Raw genomic sequence first — 21,080 nt, 5'->3', positions numbered from 1 at the left:
ACTCCCCCACTACCTCAAGCCTGGGGCGGGATGTGGGACCGTGGTAAGCCCCTGGCTCCCCCCATTAGGCTCGGGACAGGCAGTGATCCGGCCCCTGAAGTGGCTCCAGCTCCCTTCCCGGCTCCTTCCTGTCCAAGACAATGGGGCAGGAAGCAGGTGTTGGGGGCCTAGAACCCACTCAGCGGCCTCCCCCGAGGCTGGACGGGGCATAACAGCGCCCTCCTGTGGCCCACGCAGGAGCGCTGTGAGCCCCCATCAGGAGGAAGATGATAATCCTTTTGGCTTGCACCCAACAGCACTCTTATTCCTCCTCTCAGTCTTAGAGACGAGGCAGAGCAGATGTAACCTCATTTGTCAGATAAGACAACCGAGGTCCAGAAATATCAAATAATTTGTCCAAACTCATGTAGTAAGTCCACAGAGCTGAGACGGGAGCCTGGGGCTTCTGGTTCCAAATGTTCTCCCTTTTGCCTCTGGGTTCAATGAGACCAGGCCAGAACTTCGAGCCTTTTATTGCATTTTGGCCGGTTTGTATAAAAATACTCTCTGTGGGAAAATAAATAGCAGCTGCCTTCGTTGTGGAGGCTTGGATTCCCTGGAGCTAAAGTCTTCTCAGAGCTGGGGGGGCTGCAGGTCAGCTCATCACAGAAGCCTCTGGCACTCTCCTGCCATTCAGGAGGGGCCAGCAGAATGCCCTGGTTCAATCACTTGGTGCTGCTGGCAGTGTGGGGCTGGGTGAGTTAGTGTTCTAGGCTGGTAGAGTATCATCTTCTGTCAGAGTAGGATTGGGTGGATCACAGGAAGAGGGTGATGAAGACTGTAGGTGTGGTCTGGAGGGGCTTAGGGCTCTAAAGGACCTCTAGGGATCTACAAAGTCCTTTTTGGTTGCCAGGAGTTCCCTCGCACAAATGGGAAATATTTTGTCTCTGATTTAGTGCAAATTATGCTAGAGAAGCCAGCTCTGGAAAAACAGTGGGCAGCTTTGATGGCCCCAAGCTGACTCTCCTGGGAAGCAAAATATGCTCAGTCTCATCTGGAGGGATGGAGAAGAGCCTGCTGGGGATGGGCATGGGATATGGTCCAGACCAGCTGGACCAATGGGTGGGGAGACATTGGCTAGAGTGGGACCCGCCGGTAGGGGGCTGGGGTGCCTCATAAGGCAAGGAGGGTGGGGGAGCCGAGAGGGTCAGAGGATGGGTCCCCGCTGCTGCTGCTACTCCTGCGATGGGCTGAGGCGCAGGGCTCAGGGGTGCTGGGGTAGGTGAAGACCGGACTAGGGGTGAAAGGAGTCAGGGAGGGTGTGGTCATGAGCGTGGGGGTGTGCAATGCTTCGGGTTCAAGCACAGGCCCCGAGGAAAGAGAGATACAAGGTACAGGGCAGGAGGGAGCTGGTGGGCTGCTGGTGCCGCTGGTACCGCCCCGGCCGCCGGTGTCGCTCTCCGTGGCCCTCTCCGGGATTTTGCAGATGGGGCGGTGGGCTTCAAGCACCAGCTCCAGGCGCTCCTTCTGCTTCTGCAGCTCCTCAATCTCTCGCTGCAGACCGGATTTCTCGTCCTCCAGTTTGTCAGTCTCCTGTGGAGGGTTAGGAGAGGAGTTAGAAGATGAGGGCTGAATACCGCGTAGCCTCGGGAGGTGGTGGTAATTGAGGGGTGGGGGTGGGTCTCCAGCGAGTCTGGACTACAACTCCCATGAGCCCTTGGGAGAAATGGGCTCGACTCCCATCAAGCCCCGGAGCATCTTAGAAGGAGGTTGTCCGCCGAAGCTTTAGCTCTCCTCCGCTTTGCTGGGAGTGAGACGCGCTGTAACTAATTTTTAATCGCTTTTTCCTCGTCGTTTTCTCCGAAGGAATGCTCCTCCGACGGGAGCCTGGGGGAAGGGGACTTCATATACGGGCTCCCCCTGGGGCCCCGCAGGCTCAGGGGAGTCACGGCCCTCTGAGGTTCGGTGGGCCGGGGCCTGGACACCCTCCGCACCGGCCGGTGCTCACCGCCTGCAGGAAGTCGGTCAGTTCCTTCCTCCGGTTCCTGCACTTGGCCGCGGCCAGCTTATTCCGCTCGCGCCTCACTCGACGGCGCTCCTCCTCCTCCGGGCTGATCTGGACGGGTAGAGGGAGTAGTGAGGTAGACCCTGGGCCACTGGTTGCCCGGCACTCGCCTTGTGCGGTGGCCCAGTGCTAGGACCCTGGCGGAGGACATGTCGGTGCAGGCCCCCACCCCCCCTCCCCGCGCCCCTGCGCTTCAGGGACCACACTGCACCGCGACCGGTTCCCCGCACTCACGCTTTAGTAAGATGGAATTAATCAGATTCCCTCCTCGCACCCAGCTTTTGCCTCCTCTGATTCCTCTCTCAGAATGCCCCCCCCAACACACACACTCCACAAACCTTTACACCCCCCCCCCGCCCATCTCTCAGGACTCAACTGAGATACCCCCACTCTTCCAGGAAGCTTTCTCTCATTGTCCAGCCAGAAGTGGCCTTTCTTACTCTGAGCCCCTGGGAACCAATCGCTCTTTCTCGAAGGACCCTCATTCTTTTCAATCTCTTGACAACCAAGTGTCCTTTTCCGCAGAGATTGTGAGCACTAGGAGGGATTCATGAGTGTTGCGGCTAAGCAAGTTGTTTTTTATTAGGAACCTATTACATGCCGGCAGAAGAGCTTTACACAGATTCTTAATCCAACTTTCCATGTAAGGAACTGAAGCCTGGAGAGGATGAATAACGCGTTTATGGTCCCAGGGCAGAAACTAAAATCCACTCACTCTATTCAACACTGAGAGGCCTGCTGATGGAGACCACCTCCCCCAAAAGAACCCCACTTAGAGCTCACAGCCCCAGTCTAGGAGTCCCAGAAACAGAGAGCGCCCCTGAGGACAGGGCTGAAGAAGTCCAGGAGCCTGCCCCTGGGGCTCACAGCATGGTTCTCTTCTCCAATTGGTCACAAAGTCTTGTCTAACTGCACATCTTTCCAAGATCCTGACCTCTCTCCTCTTCTACCCTGCTGTCAGGGTAAGCTCCCTATGCGCAAGCCTCACTCCGCTACAGTCTCACATACCAAAATGAAGGAGGAGCCACTCCCTTAAAGACCCTCTATCTCTTATTTATTTTGGTAAAGACTTTTTTTTAGCACTGTGAAAGCTGGAGCCCTGGTTGGGGAGCCAAGAGTTCCCGGCTCACTCTGCTTTGAGCCTCTGTTACCTCTGGATGAGATAGTGTGGCTTAATGGTTAGGATCTCACTTTAGAATTAAAAGGACCTGGGGCGCCTGGGTGACTCAGTCCTTAAGCGCCTGTCTTAGGCTCAGGTCATGATTCCAGCGTCCTGGGATCGAGCCCCACGTTGCGCTCCCTGCTCCGAGGGAGGCCTGCTTCTCCCTCTCCCACTCCCCCTGCTTGTGTTCCCTCTCTCGCTGTGTCTCTCTCTGTCAAATAAATAAATAAAATCTTTTTTAAAAAATAGAATTAAAAAGACCTGTCTCATTGCTCACTACTTGTGTGATCTGGGCAAGTGACTACCTCTCTGTGCCTTCGTTTCCCAGCTGTAAAATGGAGAAAACCAGAGTGCATTCCTCAGAGGCGTTTTGTAAAGATTAAATGAGATAGGGAAACTTAGACCCAGAGAGTAGCTGCAGCGAACCCTCCCCTTTCTGTTCTCTCCCCACCTCCCTAGGCAGCATATGTTCACCATCACCATACATGTCAGCAGGTGGAGACCCTCTACCATCCACCCACCTTTCCACATGCACACCTTACATGTTCTCACCTCCACCTCCATTCTTGCTCCTGCCATCCTCCCTACCTGGAATGTCTTTTCCTTCATCTCTACCTATGCAAATCCTACCCATCCTTCCAGGCTAATATACCTCCAGCTCCAGAAAGCTTTCCCTGATCTAGAAGTGACCTCTTTGCCCTCTGGATCACCGCAGGGGCTCCTATTACTTTCTTCCTTGGCCAGGAGTCACCAGTGGCCCCACCTCCCCATCTCCCCCCTTTCTAAGCCTGTGTTCTTTTGGCCAAGAACCTGTCCTCTGCACCTCAGCATCCTTGTGGGCATCAGAACCAGTACAACGCCTCTGCTCCTTACCTGTTCACTGGGCCGTCGACGAACCCCTGGAGGTGGCCCAAGGGCCCGGATGACTCCTGGCCGGGGCTGTGGGGGGCTGTACTGGGGGTAGGCCAGAGGCCTGGGGTAGTTGCTGGGTCCTAGGAAGTGAGGCTGCACCATCCATTGCAGCTCCTGGCTGCCACTCACAGCGTTGATGCTTGGCACGAGGTGGAACTTCTGAGGGATGAGAAATGGAAAGCCAAGGATGAGGTCTGTGTAGACTGAGGGTTTTCACTGGACAGAACCACCCCGCCATCCACCCTCAATGCAGCTGCTGCTTCCGAAAGACCGGAAAGAGCACAACTTGACAGAGAGACTGACTTGGTGACAAATCCCTGCTTAAGAGCTGTGTGACTTTGGGCAAGTCTCATAACCTTGCCGTGCCTTCATTGTCCTAGCGGAACATACTATAAAGTATGAATTCCAGGCACTGTCCCAACCACTTTACAAATACTGACTCATCTAATTTGCACAACAGTGTCTTCATTTTCAGTCGGGAAAACAGTTGTCCATAAACACATAGCCAGTAAGTGGGAAGTGGGGTTTGGGCCCAGGCATACCCCTGTACTCTGCCTGAATCCCACTTGCACAAAGAGGAGAATTCCAACTCCTGTCTCCAAGGCTGGCTGAGAGAATCCGGTGAGAGAATGTGTGGGACAGGGCCTGGTAAGTGGCAGGTGTCCAGTACCCAGGGGCTGTGGTGGGCAAGAACCACTGCCTTGGGTTTAGGCTGTCCCAGTGAGCTCTTAGCTCAGCCACTTACTGGCCATGACTCTGGGCAAGTTATTTAACCTCAATGTGCCTCCGTTGCCTTACTTTTAATATTGTTGTAGGTGAGGATTATGGCATTTCATTGATGCTAAGAGATGCCCTTTAGTAGCTCTGAAATCACAGTTCACTTGAGAGCTTTAGAAAAATTTAGTGGCATTGGGGCACCTGGGTGGCTCAGTCGTTAAGCATCTGCCTTCAGCTCAGGTCATGATCCCAGGGTCCTGGGATCGAGCCCCGTGTCGGGCTCCCTGCTCCACGGGAAGCCTGCTTCTCCCTCTCCCACTCCCCCTACTTGTGTTCCCTCCCTCGCGCTCTCTCTCTCTGTCAAATAAATAAATAAAATCTTGAAAAGAAAAGAAAAATGTAGCGGCACAATATAATGGTGGGTTTTCAAATCAATGAATTCTTAGATTCTGTGAAATACGGTTAATGAAGTACAAACCTCGCCGACCATGCAGGCTGCACTGTATGAGCTCCATGTATTACCTGCCAAGATTTTCTTTCAGCCAGAAATCTGAGGAAGGGCTTGAGATGGGGATTCAGCATTGGGCAGAACTGGGTTCAAGCCTTGGGGCTGGGCCCTGGCGCCCAGGCCTCCGGAAGCGTGCCACAAGCCCAGGCAAGTCCAGACAGCGGTGTCCCCGGCCCAGCGCTGCGGGCCCGGTGGCCCAGTGACCCCAGTTCCGGGATTGAGGCACCGCCGGCGGCGTCTCCCGCTCCCGAGGTAGTCCGGGCCCGGGCCGCTCCGGGCCAGGAAGGGAGGGGCGCCCCGGGTGAGTCAGCCACCGTGACTCGGCCGCTGTGACTCGGCGGAACGGACGCCGCTCCTTCCCTCCCCTAGCGACACGTGCGCGCTGCCCCTCGACAGGAAACGGGCACCTGCAGCCACCCAAGTCCCCCCAGCCTGCAGCGGGGCGCCCTTCGGTGACGAGAGTCGGGGGCGCGGGAGCTGCCCGCTGCAAGACCCTGCGCATGTCCCGGCATCTCTCAGTCTCCACTGGCCCCAGCCTGTAAATTAGGGGTCGAGAACCAGTCTCCGGGATCCCACCAGGCTCCACTGCGCCAAGAAGGGGATAGGGACTTGGCGGGGTAGATAGAGGGGGACAGACAAACGGACACACAGATGGTCACAGACTGTGCTGAGGATTCCCAGTCTGTCGGGGCTAGCCTCCCGCTGGATCCCGCCTCCCTCTTGCGTGGGGACCTCTCGGCCTCAGCCCAGACTTCGGATCCCGGGAATTTCGTCCGCGCTGGATCAAACCCTCTGCTCCTGTCGGAGCTGGGACTAATCCCGGACTAAGGGGCGTCCTTCTGACGCAGACAGGACAAAGAAATTAGTCGTGGACGGGAGGAAAGAAAGAAGGTAACAGAGACGGCGGGACAGATGGACAGCAGACAGCGAAGGAAAAAGGGGCCAGCGAGAGGGGACGTTCGCAGATCCTTGTTGCGCCCGCCGCGAGCATTCCCCTGAGCTGCGGGGGAAATGTGCCTCTAGACCGTGGAGAATGGGCAGCATCCGCGGCCACGGCCACGGCCACGGCCCCAGACCCAGTCCCTACTCCTGTTCCCGACCCCAATCCCAAAGTGTGCGGAGCCGACCGCAGCGTCCCAGGCGCTGTCCACCCGGGAACCCCAGGCGTCGGGTCCCTCTCACCTGCTGGCCTGAAGGGGGGGGCTGCGCCGGGCCGCCGTACGCACCGCCGGCCCCGGAGCTCGGTCCGGGTTCCCCAAAGTCTCGGAACATGCCCTGGCTGGCTGCTTTGTGGGGACCGCGTCGCCGGCTTCGGTTCTGACTCACTTGCTCCTCGCGGAGTCTTTTCTTTTTATGAATGAAAAGTTCTCGGGCTGAACCACTTCGATTGCGGGGGGGGGGAGCGGGCGATTTTCAACGGCACTGGACACCTCAGGGCTCCACCTCCCCAGACGCGCCGCCTTTTGCCAGTCCGCACTGAACTTGTCTACGCCTCCTACAGTCCGGTAGCCGCCTTTTAGTGGGGGAAAGGGACGGACCCGGCGTCCCCCACGACAGCGGCGGTCTGCCCCTTCTGACGTAGTTACCCATACATGGTGCAATTTCCTCGCCGCGCCCAGGTGGAACCGAGGATTCCCCCGAGGATTTACGCACCTGTAAGCCGCTGGGCGCCCGGCCCCACCCCGCCGGCGAGCCCAGGCTTTGGGCCCGCCTTCCCAATTCGGGGCGCGGGCCCCGGAGCCCACTCACCGCCTGGTCTGGCCTTAGTTTTGGCATCCGTCATATGGGACGAGAGAATCACGCCTTGCAGCGCGTGAGAGGTTGAAATGAAGAATGAGAAAGGGGTCCGGAAACAGTGAGGTGGATTATAAATGTGATTGTGGTGGTTATTATTTTATTTGCTGGGTGCTTACTTCATGCCAGGAACCCTGCTACTGGCATCTAAGATTCAGGTATACTAAAAAGTGGAGAAGTGATAAACCAGGCTTACCGAAAGGGAAATGTTTACAATGAACAAGTTAATGGTTTGAACTACCCACAAATACAAGGCAACATGACTGTGCTACTCATAGGATAATTTCAGAAGTTATAACAAGTTTTAATTCAGAGCCTCCATAAGCGCTTAAGAGCCTGCAGAGCCTGCAGCGGGACACAGCTGTCCTGTGGTCTGATAAATGCCATCTTCTTTAAATACCGTCACCATTCTCTGGGGGCTGTGTGGTCAACAGCCTTATTTGGAGATTATGTCAAAGGTCTGTATGAATGTGAGGCTGGGGCCAAATTTCAACAACCAAGGCCAACAACCCTGGGGAGTAGGTACCATCGTCATCCCCATTTTACAGATGGGGAAACTAAGGCTGAGGGATGTTGAAATGAAGTGCCTAATGTCCCTAAGAGAGTGGCTGAAGCAGGTTGCCAAATCAGGGCTGTGGGAGCCCCAAGCCCACGCTCAGTCAAGATTTCTCAAAGCCCTCCCAAACACTTTTTCACCGGTGCAGAATGTCAGTGCTGAGAGGAGCACCCCAAAACTTCTCTGCTTCCTCCCACTGCCAGGGTCACACAACTACAGAAAGAGAGCTGGGCTCTTCTGCTTTCCACTGCTACCTCCATTTGATCAGCTCCAGTTTTGTCCTCAGGGAAGGAAGAGTTTGGGGAAGCAGGGTCCTGGGCTGCCCCCCCTGGGGTCTTTGGGTGCACTCAGGACTCTGACACAGAAGGCCAGCTTGGCCGTGGGCTTCCAGTCCCCAAGCTACCATTTTCTGTCTCTATGACCCTGGGTGGGTCACCTGCCCTTTGAGTCCCAGGCCCAGTGGGAGTGATTGAGCCTCCTGCTGACCTCATGGGGTTGCTATAGGATCAAATGAGATCATAAATGTGAAAATGCTTTGTAAGCTCTAAAGTGCTGTTTGCTCAGAAGGTGGTTGCCAGCTTGGTGCCTCTTCCTTGCCTTTATTCTACTCAATGCTTGTCTTTCTCTAAGAAGAAACCAACAGCAGTTTACCAGAATGAGAAATAGAGAGGTGAAAGAGACAGAGGGAGAGAGAGAGTGATTTGAGGCAGTGTGATCCATGGAAAAGAACATGCATGCTGAAATCAGACAGCTCTGGGTTCTGGAGTTTGAATTTTGGTTAGGCTGCTCACCAGCTGTATGATCTAGATGAGACACACAATCTACATGTCAGGGTTGTTACAGAATAGAAATAAAATAACATCACATGTTTAGCCCGGCATATAGTAAGAACTTGACAAATAGCAAAACCAGGGATGCCTGGGTGGCTCATTCACTGAGCGTCTGCCTTCGGCTTGGGTCATGATCCCAGGGTCCTGGGATCGAGCCCCACATTGGGCTCCCTGCTCACTGGGAAGCCTGCTTCTCCCTCTCCCACTCCCCCTGCTTGTGTTCCTGCTCTCGCTATCTCTCTCTGTCAAATAAATATATAAAATCTTAAAAAAAACCACAGCAAAAACAAATACACATGTTAATAAAAAGCTCCAGAAGTGGGAGCCCTTGGGGTTCTGATCACATTCCAAGGCAGTCATGCAGCACACACACACTAACTGATGTTTGAACTCTTTGGCTGAGCCCAAGTTGGATGGGTCAAGGTGACAAAGGCGGTCTGGTGGTGGCACATGTGAGGACTGACACAGGTCAGCCTCGACTGCATACATCTGCCTGATCCAGAAACACCACCCTGTCCCACTCCCCCCAGCATCCTGGGGCAGTGACTGAGCTCAGGGGCTCAGGTCTCAAATCTGTGTGTGTGTGTGTGTGTGTGTGTGATTGCGTGGTTCTGAAAGTCCCTTCCTGCCCTAACCGTTGGTGGAGCCACAAGGAGGACCTTTCAGAGGCAGCACATTCCAAGCTCCTCAGTCACTAACTTCTGCTTCGCGGCTGCAGAAACGTTCCTGGCCACTGACCTCACCAGCTCCCACCCAGGGAGGCCAGGCGAGATTCCCAAGGGGCCACCGTGATTGCAGGAGTCCGGGGGCCCAGAGGTCTGAGAAACTAGGGCACTGTCCCTTGGCACCTTGTGTGAGCCTGGCTCAGTCACTTCCCTCCCTGAGCTCCAGAGAATGCCCATCTCTTGGGGCTGCAGTGAGGCAAATGGAGGCGATGGATGAGTGTGCTTGGCACCCAGCAAGTTCTTGTCAGTGCCCCTAGGATGTGAGGTGATGTTTATGCGTTTCATTTTCCATTCACTTATTATTTTTTTAAAGATGTATTTATTTATTTGAGAGAGAGAGATTGGGGGGATGGTGCAGAGGGAGAGGGAGGGAAATCCTTAAGCTGACTTCCCACTGAGCATAGAGCCCTACTTGGGCTTGATCCCAGGACCCTGTGATCATGACCTGAACTGAAATCAAGAGTTGGACGCTTAACCCACTGAGCCACTCAGGCACCCCTCCATTCACTTTTTTTAAAAGATTTTATTTATTTATTTGACAGAGACATAGAGAGATTGAACAAGGCAGAGGGAGAAGCTGACTTCCCGCTGAGCAGGGAGCCCAATGCGGGGCTCGATCCCAGGACTCTGGGAATATGACCTGAGCTGAAGGCAGCTGCTTAACCGACTGAGCCACCCAGCGGCCCCTCCATTCACCTTTTAAATTGAAGTTTATTTATTTTATAAATGAGGTTGAAATTTACATAACATACAATTAACCATTTTAAAGCATAGACTTCAATAGAATTTTGTGCATTCACAATGTTGTGCAACCACCACTTCTCTCTAGTTTTCAAAACTTTTTTATTATACCAGAAAATCATCCCCTTCCCATGAAGAAATCACTCCCAATCGCATTTCCTGGGAACCACTAATCCTCTTTCTGTCTCTATGGATTTGCCTATTTTGTACATTTCATATAAATGGAATCATACCAAATGTGACCTTCTACATCTGGTTTCTTTCCCTTAGCATGTTTTCCAGGCTCATTTATGTTGTTGTATGTATAAATACTCTGTTCTTTTTTATTGCTGAATAATATTCTATTGTATGGATATACCAATTATTTATTTATTCATAAGTTGATGGACATTTGAATGTTTCTCCTTTTGGGGTATTATGACTAAGGCTGCTATAGACATTTGTGTACAAGTTTTTGTGTGGACATATGTTTCATTTATTTTGGGTATGTACCTAAGAGTAGAATTGCTGGCTCATATGGTAATTCTCTGTTTCACCTTGTGAAAAACTGCCAGACTGTTTTACAAAGCGGTTGCACCATTTTACATTCCTACTGGCAGTGTATGAGGGTTCTAATTTGCCCACATCCTTGCCAACATTTATTATTTCCGTTTTTGAAATGAAAGACATCCTAGAGGGTGTGATGTGGTATCTCATTGTGTTTTAATTTGCGTTTCCTTAATAACAGACCATGTTCCTTAATGATGAATATCTTTTCATGTGCTTTTTTGCTATTTATATATACTTTAGGGACGAATGTCTATTCAAGTCCTCTGCCCATTTCTAATTTTTTTTTAAGTTGGCTCCATGCCCAATGTAGGGCTTGAATTCACAACCTGAGATCAAGAGTCCCATGTTTTACGGACTGAGCCAGCCAGGCACCCCTAATTGTTTGTGTGTGTGTGTGTGTGTGTGTGTGTGTGTGTGTGGTTGTTGAATTATAAGAGTTCTTCATATATTCTGGCTAGCAAACCCTTATTAAAAATATGATCTGCAGATATTTTCTCCCATTCTGTAGGTTGTCTTTTCACATTTTTCAGAACACCCTTTTTTTTTTTTTAAAGATTTTATTTATTTATTTGACAGAGAGAGACACAGCGAGAGAGGGAACACAAGCAAGGGGAATCGGAGAGGGAGAAGCAGGCTTCCCGCTGAGCAGGGAGCCCAAAGCGGGGCTTGATCCCAGGACCCTGGGATCATGACCTGAGCGGAAGGCAGACGCTTAACGACTGAGCCACCCAGGTGCCCCTTCAGAACACCCTTTGATGCACAAAAGTTTTTTAAATTTTTATGAAGTCCAATCTCTGTTTTTTCTTTTGTTGCTCATTCTTCCAGTGTCAGAGCTATGAATCTACTGCCAAATTTGAACATTTACCCCTATGTTTTCTTCTAATTGTTTTATAATTTTGGTTCTTATATTTTGGTTCCTGGCTAAATTGAAGTTTAATATACATCTAGTGAAGTGCGCTCATCCAACGTGTTCAGCTCAATGACTTGTTACATGTATGTAAACCCGTGTAGCTACTGCCCTCATCATGATAGAGGACATTTCTAGCAGCTCCCAAGCTCCTTGTGGCCCCCCTCAATCACCACTCCCCACCCATGGGTACCACTATTCTGACTTCTAGCATCATTGATGACTTTTGCCTGTTCTTGAACTTCGTATAAACGGATGTGTCCTTCGGTGGCCGATCGCACTTATTTCTCCAGGATAAGTCCCAGGGGTGGACTTATTAGGTCACAGGGTACATGGACCTGAGCTGAAGGCAGATGCTCAACCAACTAAGCCACCCAGGTGGCCCTTAAGTTATTTTAAAACATGATCCTTATTTTTTACTTTGCCTTCTATTTTTTAATTTTTCATTGCATTTCTCTTTTACTAGGTAGTACTTTTACATGCTTCAAGATCCAGAAGCTACACAAGGGTACACGGTGGAAACCACACTCTGGTGTGACCACCTTCTTGTGTATCTTTTTTACCCAGAAGGTCGCCTGCTCTGCATCCTGTTTTCTCCTTGCTTTTTTGTTTTCTTGTATCTTGGAAATCCTTCCACGAAGTATATGTAGATCTGCCCCACTAAAAAAAAAAAGCCTACTTCGTTGAACTATATTTTACATTCAATACCATGTATTGGTTGGTTGTTTGATCATTTTAGATACCTGTGAGCATGTTCAAATCAAGATATAGAACATTTCCACCACCACCCCCCCAAAAAAGTTCTCTCCTGCCTCTTTGCAGTCATTCTCTCCCCCTTCCCACAGGAAGTCACTTATCTCAGTTCTACTGCCACAGATTAGTTCGGTCTCTTTGGACTTTCACATCAGTGGAAGCCTATAGTTCGAGCTCTTTTGTGTCTGCCTTCTGACTCACACCATTAGGTCTGAGACTCACCTGGATGTGCGGAGCAGCAGCTCACTCCTTTTGATTGCTGAGTCCGACCCCATTGCATGATGGACCAGTTTCTATATCCATTGTCCTGAATTAACTGAATATAAAGTCGAATGGAGCCAGCCGTGGGGGAGGTAGGGATGATTAAAGACTTGGTCTTGGCCCCAGGACACTTACAGCGCCGAGAGGTGATCCGACACGGAGGAAAACAGCCCTGGCAGTAGGTCGGCAATGCTGGGGGACCAGAGCTGGAGAGCACCAGGGGGCACTACAGGAAGCCCCAGGAAGGAAGGATTCTTTCCCACCAGGGGGAGGGCAGGCTTCCTGGCAGGGGAGTAGGTGAGGTTGGGGGAGCTGTTCCTGGGGTTGAAGTCGGTGGGCACAAAGGCCTGGGGACGCTGAGGTCCAGAGCATGTGGTGGAATGTGTGTTGGGCTGTGAGCTGGAAGGGTGGGCAGAGTGAGGCCTAAGCCAGGGTCCTTGAATGCCCCGCCGAGGAACTTGACTTGGGCTGGGAGACAAGGGGACCCCTGAGTGGTGTTTGAACAGGGAAGTGACCTGTGCCCAGTTCGCTGAGGCTGGAATCTAGGGAAGAGGGGGCTGGAGTCCCTTGTGGGAAGGTCTTCTGGGCCTGGCCCTCCAGGCTCTCAAGGTCAGAGGGAGTCATGTGGTGGGGCCCGGGCGAGGAAGAGGATGAGGTACAAGTGGGGGCTGGGCTGCTGTTTCCAGGGCCTACTGTTTGAGCATGCACAGGGGCCTGTCCCTCTGCTGTCCTTTGAGGCTCATGCCACCCTGTTGCGATGGCAGGCCTGTCCCCATGAGGCAGATGAGGACCCTGAGGCTCCAGAGAAGAAAGGGGCTGGATTAAGCAGGAGTCAGGGACAGGGCTACCATGTCCCCACTCTTGTCCTGGGTTTCCCTCCCCCACCAGCCACCTCTCCAGCCCAGGGCATCCTAGAGAGCATCAAAGACATGGTCCCAGCCACCTGCATCTCTGATCTGTTCTGCAACCTCAGGCCAGCCCCTTTTCCTCTGGGAGCCTCAGTTTTCTCTTCTTGCAGGTGAGTAATTTACACACTGTAAGCCCTAAAACCAGGAGTTTCAGTGGAGATCCACCTGGGGGAGGGGCAGGGCAGACCCCCGGGTCCCTCACCTCTGCTCCAACCAGCACAGTTTGGGGAAGCAGCAGAGGATAACCATAAGAGTTCTGGAGTCAGGTGGCCTGGGTTCGAGCCCCAGCTCAGCCGCTTTCTGGCTGTGTGACCTGGGCCATTCTTTTAACTTCCCTATGCCTCAGTCTCCTCATTGTGAAAATAATATAATGTTTGTACCTGCTTTTCAGGGTTGTTGGGGGAGTAAATGAGATTAGATGTGGATGGCACTTAGCACAGGACTGGTTTCCTGTAGAAGGGCTCAGTAAGTGTTAGCATTTTCATGCCGTCGAGTTTTGTGCCATGTGGACCATTCCCTCTGCATGGAGGGCATCAGGGGTCCTGCTGTCAGTGCTCAGGACGGCTCTGCCCGCTCAGCCTCACCCCTTAGGTTTCTTGGAGCAGTTCCTGCTCCCTGCAGACCTAAGCCCAGGACAGTTAGGGCCTGTCACCCAGTTATTGGGCTCTCCTCACAGTCCTGGACCTGAGGCCTACCCCCACCCCTGGGCTCCAGGGTGCCAGATCCTGCTCCGGGCCAGGAGGGGGATGAAACGCTCGTCCTGGCATAAAAGGCTGGCAGGCCTAGGCTGGGCCAATAAATCACCCCACCCTCGCTGGGAGAACCTCTGGGCACCCATGTAAACTGAGTCATGGGGGGCGAGGGGGTGAGTCATGCGGCCTGTGAGTGGGAGCCAGATGGGGCAGAACTTGCCTGTGGAGGGCCTTTGGCCATGCCTCAAAAAGCCCCAACTCTCAGGGCCCCTCCAACACCTGGCAGGACCCCAGCCTGCCCGGCCGAGGGGCAGGGGTCTGGAGGCTGGACTCAGCGTGCACGCCAGTGCCCGTGTGTTCCTGCGTGAGTGTGTATGTGTGGTGTCAGGGAGGGGAGCCGGGCTGGCAGACCGGAAAGGGAGGCTCTGGCTCCGGAGGAAAGGATGGGGCTTTGGAAAGGAGTCAAAGCCTTAAGAGAGGAAGATTTTGGCGGGAATGCTTCTCTGCCCTCTCCTGGCCCCTGGGGGTTTGACTGATTTTTTTCTCCCCCTGCGGGACAAGCTTTCTCTTTTGAGCCTGGGAGGAGCCAGGGCCCAGTGGGTGACATGTCTGTCCTCTAGAGTTCCCAGGAGCCAGAGCTGCTCAGTGACCGGGGACACAGCTCCCTGCCACAGGGGTGTGTATGAACATTTTAGGGGAGTTGTGGAGGCTGCCAGAGTGTTTCTAGCCTTGACCACGGCCAAGTTACTTTACCTCTTCTGTCTGCAATTCCTTCCTCAGTAAAATGAGGGCTGTGAGGACCAAAATGCATTAATGCATGCAAACTGCTTGGAGGAGTGCCAGGTACCGACTAGGTCACGTGCCCGTTCACTCTTACTATCTGACCCCCAGTGTCCTCAGCTAAACAAGTGGGTGAGGGGAGGGGGCCAGGGCACCCTTTGTGTGGCCATTGCTTTGGCTCCAGTCTCTGAGGTCATTCCCTGGGAAGCTGCCCCATACCGTGCCCCACTGCCTGACTCTGTCCCTCTGTCCAGCCGGGGGGTTTTCATGCCCTGGTGGGAAGCCAATAATCAAGGGAAAATGGGTTCAGTGGGTCTCTGGGCTGTGTGCCCTCAGGTTACCCCCTCAGTGTCTGGGGGATGCGCGTCAGAGAAGTGGGGAGTTTCCCTCCCTGGATGAATCAGCTGTGTGACCCAAGCCTCGTCCCTGCCAGGGCCCCTCCCAGTGGGCGGGAGTGGGGTGCAGTTGCCCTGCTGGGAAAATTCCCCAAACCTCACCAAAACCCTGGCTAAAACTTTCTCCCAACTCAGCTGTTTCCTGTCTTCTCTGGCTCAGCCCCCTAGCCCCAGCTGAGATCAGGGGTCAGGTAGATATTCTCCCCATTCCCCAGCCAGCCCCTCTAGAGCCTCCTCCCTGAGGTTTGGGGTACACAGGACATGTGAGTGGGAGGAGGTAGATTGTGTGTGGGGGGGTCTCCTTTCCCTGGCCTCAGTCATCCTTTATGTGGTTTTATAAAAGAGGGCTGAGCATAGGGGCTTGTCCAAGTTTACTCAGCCTAGCCCACCCTGGGCCTGGGCTGTTTCCTTACTCCAAACAGGGAAGAATCCCCTGCCAGCCTGAGGGGGTGGATCCTGGGGAGTCCCTGGCCTGGTAGGGAAGCAGTCTTTACCATAGGCCTGGGAGATCCTTCCTGCCCAGGTAGGCTTAGTCACTGTACTCTCTGGGTCTCAGTTTCTCCATCAGTAAAATGGGAATCTTAGTCTTGGCCCAGTCTGTCCTCTCCGGCAGTTCTGAGGACCTAACTTGTGTAGTTTACAAGTCAGGTCCTAAGTCCTTGATGGGGCTTATTTATCGTTGCAGCTCCTCACTCCAAGAGCACTTTCCTTTTTTTTTTTTTTTTAAAGATTTTATTTATTCATAAGAGACACAGAGAGAGAGGCAGAGGGAGAAGCAGGCTCCCCACTGAGCAGGGAACCCGATACGGGACTCGATCCCAGGACTCTGGGATCATGACCTGAGCCAAAGGCAGACTCTTAACCATCTGAGCCACCCAGGCGCCCCCAACAGCACTTTCCTATAGTGCGGGGCTCAACAATGCCATCAGGCGCTCTGGGGTTGGATGACCTGGATTCAAATCTTGGCTCTCTCACTTACGGCTTTGTAACCTGGAACCAATTACTGCACCTCTTTGGGCCTCCGTTTCCTTTTCTGCAAAACAGCAATAATAACAGAGCCAGGTGAGACTTTGATGAGATGATGGAGGGAAACACTCAGCACAGTGCCTCGCTCTTGTTATGAACAGAATGAGGAAACACGCCCGGAGACAGAGAGTGACTTTCATTCAATCACTCATTTATTCAATAATGTTTATTTGGCACTTGTGCTAGGCCAGGTCCTATGCTGGACCCTGAAGACACCCTGCAGGATAAAGTGGAGCCACTGTCCTTGCGGGGGTCCCCAGACACACAGATGAGAGCCACAGCGGGGTGGGTGTTATGGGAGCTTGGGGTGTGGATGAATGGGGAAGGACAAATCTCTGGGAGGATGGGCTGGTAGGTGTGACATGTGTTCAGCCAGGAAAGCATGTGAGGGTCAGGCACACCAAATGGAGGTGACAGCGTGAGCAAGACACAAAAGTGAGAAAGGCCAGCATGCCTGCAAGAAAACAACAGGCAGCTCATGCTTCTGGAACAAGAAGGGTGAAGCAGAGAATGAAGGAGAGGAGTCCAGAGGAACAGGTAGGGACTGGATTTGAATTGAAATTTGGATTTGGATTTTAGTTAATTTATGGAGAGGTTGCTCTGGCCAAGCACTGTGCTAGGCTCTGGGGATAGGGCTGAGATTTAGATGTTGTTCTTGCTTTCACTAAGCCCCACAGTCTGGGCATATGGCTTAGGGACCAGCAAGAGATAGGCATCAATCGAGTGATTATATAAGTAACCTCCCGATCCTTGCTGAATGACAGGTGTTCAAGCAGAAGGAACGTCCTGAGGCCCAGGGCTGCATGCCAAGGGGTGAAGGAAGTGCCAGTTGGCTCCAGTGGGGTGAGCACAGGCAGGAAGGGGCACCTGAGGGAAGCTGGGGCTTGGCAGGGGTCTAGGGTCATGGCTGCCTCAAGAGAGTGGACTCTATATTGCAGGCTACGGGGAACCACGGAAGGGTTTTTTTGTTTTGTTTTGTTTTTTAAGATTTTATTTATTTATTTATTTGACAGAGAGAGAAAGAGCACAAGCAGGGGAAGCAGCAGACAGAGGGAGGGGGGGAAGCAGGCTCCCCACTGAAGAGAGAGCCTGATGCAGGTCTCTATCCCAGGACCCTGGGATCATGACCTGAGCCAAAGGCAGCCGCTTAAACAACTGAGCCACCCAGGCGCCCCAACGGAAGGGTTTTGAGGAGAGGGGCACGGGTAGCTCTGCAGGAGAGCTGGCTGTAGGGGGAGAGATGGGGTCGGTGGGAGGCAATGAGGCAGAGGAGGCAAGCTGCAGTGGTGTGAGAGTGAGGAGTGGGCTAAGGCAGGGCCATGAGGATGGAAGAGAGAGGGAAGTGTGTGAAATGCTTTGTTAGGAAAGGAGAATCAGGTGCTGTTGATACCACCTGGGCTGCTTTGCGGGACCCATCAGGGCCCGGCAGGATCCCCCCAAGCCTTGGCCCGATTTGGTCAAGTGCAAAGCATTGCTTGTCTGAGGGAGGCAGGGCAATGGGCTCCAAGTCAGAGACCACCTAGCTCTGGGACTTCCCAGGGCTGGGCTGAGGGAACTCAGCCCTGGGGAAACTTGGGGTGAGGAGGAAGCTGGGGAGGGGGCTGAGCCAGCATCTCATGACTCACCTATTTCCACCCAGTCAGCCCAGTGGCATCTCCGCTCCCTGCTCCAAATTCCAATTTGGTGAGGCTGCTGGAGGCTGAGTCAGCTCCGGCATGGCACGAGAGCAGCGTCCCAAGGGGCTCCTTGCCAGAAACCCTGGCCTCCAATCAAGGCCAGGGCCGGGCACAGGGTTGGGGGATGTTGGAGCCAGACTCCCAGATTACAGTGGTGCTGCCCACATCATGTGAGTGAATGTGCCTTGTGGGTTGTGAAGAACTCATGGTGGGTGAGGCCCTGGGTAACAGTCTGAGGAGGAGGCAGGGGCCAGGGTGTTAAGTCCTACTCTGCCCAACTCACTGCATGACCCTGAGAGAACTCCTTTTCCCTCTTGGCTTCTATTTCCTTGAACACACAATGGGACCAACATCTCCAAAGCAGGTTGTGAGACTTAAATTAAGACATATGGAAGTGCTATGCAAACTGTCCAGTGGCCCAGGACAGTCAGGGCGGGAGAAGTGAGTCTAAACGAGAGCGCTTCCAGAGTTCCTTATGGTTGTGCAGGTTGTTTACTGCGTAAGGACGTCCAACCCAGGCGGCCGAAGTCTAGCCCATCCTCCGCTCACCAGACCATATTCCCTAACCTAGAAATGCCAGGAGCAAGAGGGTACCTTTCTCTAACTGACACAAATACACCCTGTGCTCAGACTTTGCTGGGTCAAGCCCCTAGATTTATGGGAAACCACTGAGAAACTGATTCTGATTCTTGGGGTGGAGGGGAAGCAGGACTGGCTTTGCAGAGGCTCTCAGAGAGGTTCCCAGCCTTGGCAATGAGGCGAATCTTATTACTGGGGGCAGTTAGGGGTACCCACTTAGGGCAGAGAAGCAGTCTCTCCTGGCCCTGCCTCTCCCCAGCAACCAAAGCAGGTAACCAGTATTTTAAAAAACACTCAAGACACACACCCAAACTGGGTTTTATTGAAATGCCAGGAGCAGGCACATGTCAAGGTAGTAAAGGAAGGAAGGAAGGTGGTGCAGGCTGTATGAGGTGGCAGGGAGGGGCAGGCCCCATGTCCATGGCCCTGGCACCCCTTCTCTCTGCCAAGGGCTGAGTGGGTACAATCACCCCCTCCCCCCCAACAAAATAGCATGCTTAGGCCTGCAGGGCCTTTGCCCCTTGGACTGAAGGCTCCAAGAGGGACTGGAAGCACTAATTTTTCTCTCTTGTGAGGGAGGAGAAGGAAAGGATTCAGGAGGAGAGGGAGGTACAGCTGGGGATGAGGGTGGCCAAGGAAGGCTCTCCTCCTGGGAATCTGTACCCAGCCTGTGGTCCTGGATGACAGAGGGGAGCAGCAGTGAAAAGAGAGGCTGAGGGTCCGGCCCTCAGGGAGCCAGAGCCTCCAGCTGGTGGGGACTTGAGTCAGCCCTGAACGGAGGGCAAGAGTTCAAAGGGATCGAAGATGCAGGCAGTTCCCGATTGGCGTAGTCCTCAGAGCTAGGGGGCTCAAACTCCTTGGAACAAAGAGGAGGAAGATGGGAGGATCCAACCCTAGCAGGGAGCGGGGGGAAAGGGGCAATAGGTGGTCTCCCCGCCTTGGCCACACTAGGTTAGTTCCACATTGTTGGCGCGGTCCAGCACACGGGAGCCGCGGGTACTGCCCCCCAGCTGAAAACGACTCTCATAGAGAGTGGGGCAGAGGTGCCAGCGGTTGGCCCGGTAGATGCCCAGGTAGGTGTAGACGTCAGGCTTGTAGGTGAGCAGGCACTTAATGCCTGCCGCACGGATGGCAGCATCTGCCTCCAGTACACCCAAGCGGTCCGTAAAGTCATCCGTGTAAACACAGATGACCTGGCGCCCACCCTCCCTGGCCCGTGGGCTCACCTTGGCCACCTGAAGCCGGCCCTCGACCACAGCCCGAGCAATGCCAGCCCAGGCGTGGTCCAGCTTGAAGCCAGGTGCCAGGTGTATCAGCCACTTGCCAGAGAGCACATGATGGGTGATGGCCAGCTGGCGCAGGGTACTCGGTGTGATGGGCCGCCCGCTGGTCTGCAGAGCTTCCCAGGCTGCCTGCAGGCCCTGCACATCACCCGAGTTGGGGACATAGCCCTGCCCATATGCTGCAATCCAGCCCACAGGCTCAGAGTTGGGCGAGCCAGGGTCCCCATAGCGAGTAACTTGGGATGGTGGGTACTTGGCCAACCAGGCATCCAGCTCGGCAGCAGGTGTGGTTCGGGCATCAAACACCAGCCAGGGGTCCATGTCAGCTGCCATGGCCTCTGCGGCCAGGTGCTCAGCAGTGAAGCCATCCTCACGGCCGCCTGGAGAGTCTTCCTCCTCCATCTCTTCACCTGGCTCCATCCTGCTGTGAAGGAACGGAGTTAGGGGAGGCCCAGGACACAACTACAGTTTGCTGGGCCGTACCAGGTGCAGCCAATGGGCTAAACTCGGTGGCCTTGGGCAGGACTTAACGTCCATGCCTCAGGTGCATCTTTACAAAGGACAACTGTTCCTGTCCCCTAGAGCTGTTGAGCATTAAACGCCTGAGGTGGAGTAAGCGCTGCATAAAGGTTGTTGATGATCTTATTACCACTCTCCCCGATTTACAGACCGGAAAACTGAAGCTCAGAGAGAAGTGACTTACCCAAGGTCACACCTGCAACGAGTGACAAGGCCGAAATGTGAATTCAGGTGTGGGAGCAAGCAGCCCCGCTACACCTCCTGGCCCTGACAATAACTGGCAAGGATCCCGAGAGCTGGGATTTAACGAAGGGAGGCAAAGAAGCGCACGTTCGCCTAGCATCGAGGCAGGCCCAGTAGGGCCAGACCTTCGAGGATGGCGCTGTCGGGCCCACTTGAAGACGAGCACATTGATGCCCAGAAAGGGCAGTGACCAGTCCAAGGCCAATGGGGCGGTGGCCGGCCTGGAACCCAGGCTTGGTAGAGCCTACGAGAGCGCCAGCCTGGAACGCAGGCTTGTTAGAGCCTACGAGAGCGCCAGCCTCGGGCCAGCCGCGCCCGCCATTAGCGCCCACAGCCCGAGCCGCGCCCCCGCCCAGCCCTGCCCTGCCCCCTCCCGCAGCCCCGCCGTCACCTCCGGCCTTCGCCGCGCTCGGCGCCGGCCCAGCCCCGCGCCCGGCTCCGCTCCTGCCGGGGCTCTGCGCCGTCTGCGCCGCCGCCGCCGCCGCCGCCGCCGCCGCCGCCGCCGCTTTTTTTTTTTTTT

The 21,080-nt window shown here is 54.0% G+C and overlaps 2 protein-coding genes across 5 annotated transcripts in view; both read right to left on the bottom strand.

The window, feature by feature from the left end:
• Positions 1 to 60: 60 nt before the first annotated feature.
• On the bottom strand, positions 61 to 6,652 carry FOSL1 (FOS like 1, AP-1 transcription factor subunit). Of its 4 annotated transcripts, none has more exons than XM_021685058.2 (4): positions 6,526 to 6,652; positions 4,080 to 4,277; positions 1,988 to 2,095; positions 61 to 1,572 (listed from the first exon to the last, which is right to left on the bottom strand). In XM_021685058.2, exons 1-4 carry the CDS (start codon positions 6,613 to 6,615, stop codon positions 1,153 to 1,155), a joined length of 816 nt encoding a protein of 271 aa, XP_021540733.1. In that variant the 5' UTR covers positions 6,616 to 6,652; the 3' UTR covers positions 61 to 1,152. The 4 variants fall into 4 exon arrangements, with proteins under 4 accessions (XP_021540733.1, XP_044775280.1, XP_021540732.1 ...); XM_044919345.1 differs by lacking the exon at positions 4,080 to 4,277 and adding an exon at positions 3,253 to 3,261; XM_021685057.2 differs by lacking the exon at positions 1,988 to 2,095.
• A 12,165-nt stretch (positions 6,653 to 18,817) lies between these two features.
• The window catches only part of C11H11orf68 (chromosome 11 C11orf68 homolog), a 2,867-nt gene continuing 604 nt past the window's right edge, over positions 18,818 to 21,080 (bottom strand). The window contains exons 2-3 of the mRNA XM_021685262.2: positions 20,952 to 21,065; positions 18,818 to 20,219 (exon numbers count right to left, since the gene is read on the bottom strand). Of these exons, the coding sequence (XP_021540937.2) occupies positions 19,463 to 20,219; positions 20,952 to 21,065 (871 nt within the window). The 3' untranslated portion in view covers positions 18,818 to 19,462. The remainder of the gene's footprint in view (positions 20,220 to 20,951; positions 21,066 to 21,080) is intronic.

Source organism: Neomonachus schauinslandi, chromosome 11, assembly GCF_002201575.2.
Source record: "Neomonachus schauinslandi chromosome 11, ASM220157v2, whole genome shotgun sequence".
Classification (NCBI taxonomy): Eukaryota; Metazoa; Chordata; class Mammalia; order Carnivora; family Phocidae; genus Neomonachus; species Neomonachus schauinslandi.
Note: the sequence above shows the minus strand (reverse complement) of the source record. Positions and strands in the feature narration are given on the sequence as shown.